Source organism: Chaetura pelagica, unplaced genomic scaffold (assembly GCF_000747805.2).
Source record: "Chaetura pelagica isolate M959 unplaced genomic scaffold, ChaPel_1.0 scaffold135, whole genome shotgun sequence".
Lineage (NCBI taxonomy): Eukaryota > Metazoa > Chordata > Aves > Apodiformes > Apodidae > Chaetura > Chaetura pelagica.
Window position 1 is genome coordinate 749,584 of NW_009953649.1, and position 2,985 is coordinate 752,568.

The 2,985-nt window shown below is 54.4% G+C and overlaps 1 protein-coding gene across 1 annotated transcript in view; it reads right to left on the bottom strand.

The window, feature by feature from the left end:
- The window catches only part of VIP (vasoactive intestinal peptide), a 25,840-nt gene extending 24,967 nt beyond the window's left edge, over nt 1-873 (bottom strand). Inside the window, exons 1-2 of the mRNA XM_009999999.1 lie at nt 811-873; nt 483-665 (exon numbers count right to left, since the gene is read on the bottom strand). Coding sequence (XP_009998301.1) covers nt 483-665; nt 811-873 — 246 coding nt within the window. The remainder of the gene's footprint in view (nt 1-482; nt 666-810) is intronic.
- Nucleotides 874-2,985: the final 2,112 nt, after the last annotated feature.

Below are 2,985 nucleotides of genomic sequence, written 5' to 3' on the forward strand. Positions count from 1 at the left end.
GCTGCCGGAGCGGCGGCGGAGGAGGAGGAGGAGGAGGAGGAAGAGGAGAGCTCCGTCCCGCTGCACGCTCTGAGCTGCCCGCCGCGCCGCCGCGTTTTATAGCGTTTACACGTTTCTGCTTCCGAAGAAGCAATCACGTTACTGGGGAGACGTCACCCTTCCCGAGGGGACGGTCGCTTTGTTCAGGACAGTCAGAGACTTATATTTAATTCATGAGCAGCCGCACACCATACCCTTCTTCCTCCCCTTCTGCCCCCCCGCGCCATTATTTGATTTATATTAATGAGTTAGTTTTGCGGGGAGCAGGGCCCCGTCGGCACCGTGATCCCGCCTCGCTGAACAGAAGAGCAGGTGGCTGGCGGGCGCTGCGGCGGGCACACCGCACCGAACTCCCCATCCCTCACACAGGGCAGCCGGGAGGGGAGGTGACTGCACCCCTCGGGGCCCTTCACTCCCTCCCCGAATGCTTCCCCGCGGAGTACCCTCCCCGGCCCCGGTGACGCTCCTTTTCCTGGCTCTTCGCCGCTGTTTCCAGCCTGAGCCGGTCCCTCTCTGTCCCGGCACATGCCCGTCCCGCCCGGGTTCCCGCCCGGGACGCGCCGTCGGATGGGCCGCTGCTCTCTCAAGCCGCAGCGCCCGCACACGCATGGGCTGCGCTGCAGTGTCTTTAAAATAAACCAAACGCAACACCAAAAAAACCCCTACCAAAACCCCTAAGCCTGTCTGCAGGCTTTAGTTTGACTTTAGCAGGCTGCGGGGTGTTAACTAGTTTTTGCTTTTTCGTTTAAACTAAGTGTGTTCGTGAGAAACGGATGAGCCTCCACATCCAAGCACCGCTCGGTGCATCCCAGCACCGTAGGTGCTTGTAACCATTGTTCCGCGGATTCCAGCGCCGGCACCCGCTGAGCTGGCGCCCACGGAGCGCGGCGGGAGCGCACGTTACACCCCCGTGCGCTGAACGGGGGGGATCAGCGCTGCCTGCTGAAGTGCTCAAGCCCAAATCTCGGGGATGGAGTGACTGCCGCAGCAAGAGAAGACCAGATAGTCTCAAGCCTTCAATTTTCTCCTTCCAATTTTCTCCTTCGAATTTTCCCTACCTCGGAGAGATTTGTGGGCAGCAGGAGAAAAGTGGGCGTGGGAGCCGATGGGCGGGGGGCGCCGGCAGGGCAGGGCAGGGCAGCTCTGCAAACACCTCTCCGGTGTCTTTCAATTTCCTCCCTGAAACAACTGCCAAAGAATCGAGGCAAGAATTTCTGCTGAAAAGGTCATTTCTTTTTATTTCCCCCCCCGCCTCGAGCTTTTTTGTGCCTCTAATCCTCCTGCCAAGTAACGGTGGCACCAAATCCACAAAGACGATTTCACCATTTCTTCTTACTTCTAAGTTTCTCTGTTTCGTGTTTCACTAAAGGTTAGGGAGGCTCAATGCCGAAGATTCTGTGATGCTTAATCGCATTTTCTAATTCAGTTACATTAAAAATAAGTGAATTAGATTAAAAATGCCTGGAAATTTGTTTCTCGGATGACAGCTGTGACTAAAACCAGAGTTCCTGCAGTGGTCTAATTTCAGGAAATTTTCCCCTTGTTACTAGATAACTAGGGGTCGAAGAAGCAATTCTGCTCTGGAATGGCGAGATGAGCGTTCATAGCGCCGTATTCCCCTTTTCCCTCAAAAATACACTATCTAGGGCTTAGGGGCGTCGTGCTGGATGCACAGCCCGAGAAAGTTCAATGGACTTCCAACCAAGCGCTGGAACGAAGAGAGAGGAGAAATCAGTCTCCTGGGTGGTGCAAAGAAACCTCGCTTGGAAGCCCGCGGATGCTCAGCCTGCCGGCCTGGAACGGCGAGCGGGGGGCAGAGAAGCGGCCCCCGGGCCGGAGGGCTCGGGCACCCACGGCCGGAGCCGCGACGGGCTCGGGGGGTGCCGGAGCGCAGCGCCTGCCCGGCCCTGCTCCTCAGCCCCTCTCCGCAGCCCCTCTCTACATCCCAGCTCCTCACACCTGCTCCGCTCCACAGCCCCGCTCCCCATTCCCTCTCCACAATCCCGCCCGTCATCTCCGCTCCCGCCGAGGGCGCCGCTGCCGGAAAAGCCCAAAGGAACCGGCAGCGGGAACGGGAGAATAACCAAGTTTTCTTGCAGAACGCCTGGACCAGCTCAGCACAGAGAGGGGGATCCCGCGGGAGTCTTGCGGGCTGCGGTCCCTGGGGGGGAGGAGGGAAGCCGCTAAACCTAAGGGATATGTGAAAAACAAGTCTGTTGTCATTGCTACGTATGTGCTGTATGGGTGGCTGCACACTGTGAGGAAGTGCATGTAATAGACAGACTGCAAACAAACAAACAAACAAAACCAAACAACTGGGGCTCACTGGTAAATCAGCACTTTTTTCCACACCGTACTGTACTGTACCCACTTATTTACCATACCTGGTAAATGTGGTTTGCTGTAACCCGGTAGTACGCAGGTTAGGATTGGTGGAAGGAGTGGCATGCTGTAGGGCTGGCTGAAATGGCCTCAGAACAGCCTGCGTTTCCCTTCAATACCTTGCTGCACACACCGTCTCCTCTTGACTCAAGATAAACTGAAGAAGAGATGCTACCCTTTCTCCTTATTCCTTTCTCTTATTTCTCAGTAGGATTTTCATTGAGAGAGATTGTTCTAGGATGACTGGGAAGGGTTTGGGTTGGCAATCCAAATTCTATCTTTTCTAACCTCCTTTTGTTCAAAGAAGAGATTTATAAACTGACAGAGAGAACAGCCCCTTTTCTGTAGGAGTTCCGTGTACTCTAAGGTCTAGGCAGATGGACCCTTTATGGATGACAACTCCTACTGTCTTCTACAGACAAACTCTCTCCTTTCAAAAAAGGGTCACTTGGGGGAAAAAAAAGGAAAAAAAAAAAAGTGCTTGGGAGCTTCTACACAGTAATAATTATACAAAGACAACCCTTGGGAAGTCAAGTATTTTGCATTTGCTATAGCAGGAAAGCT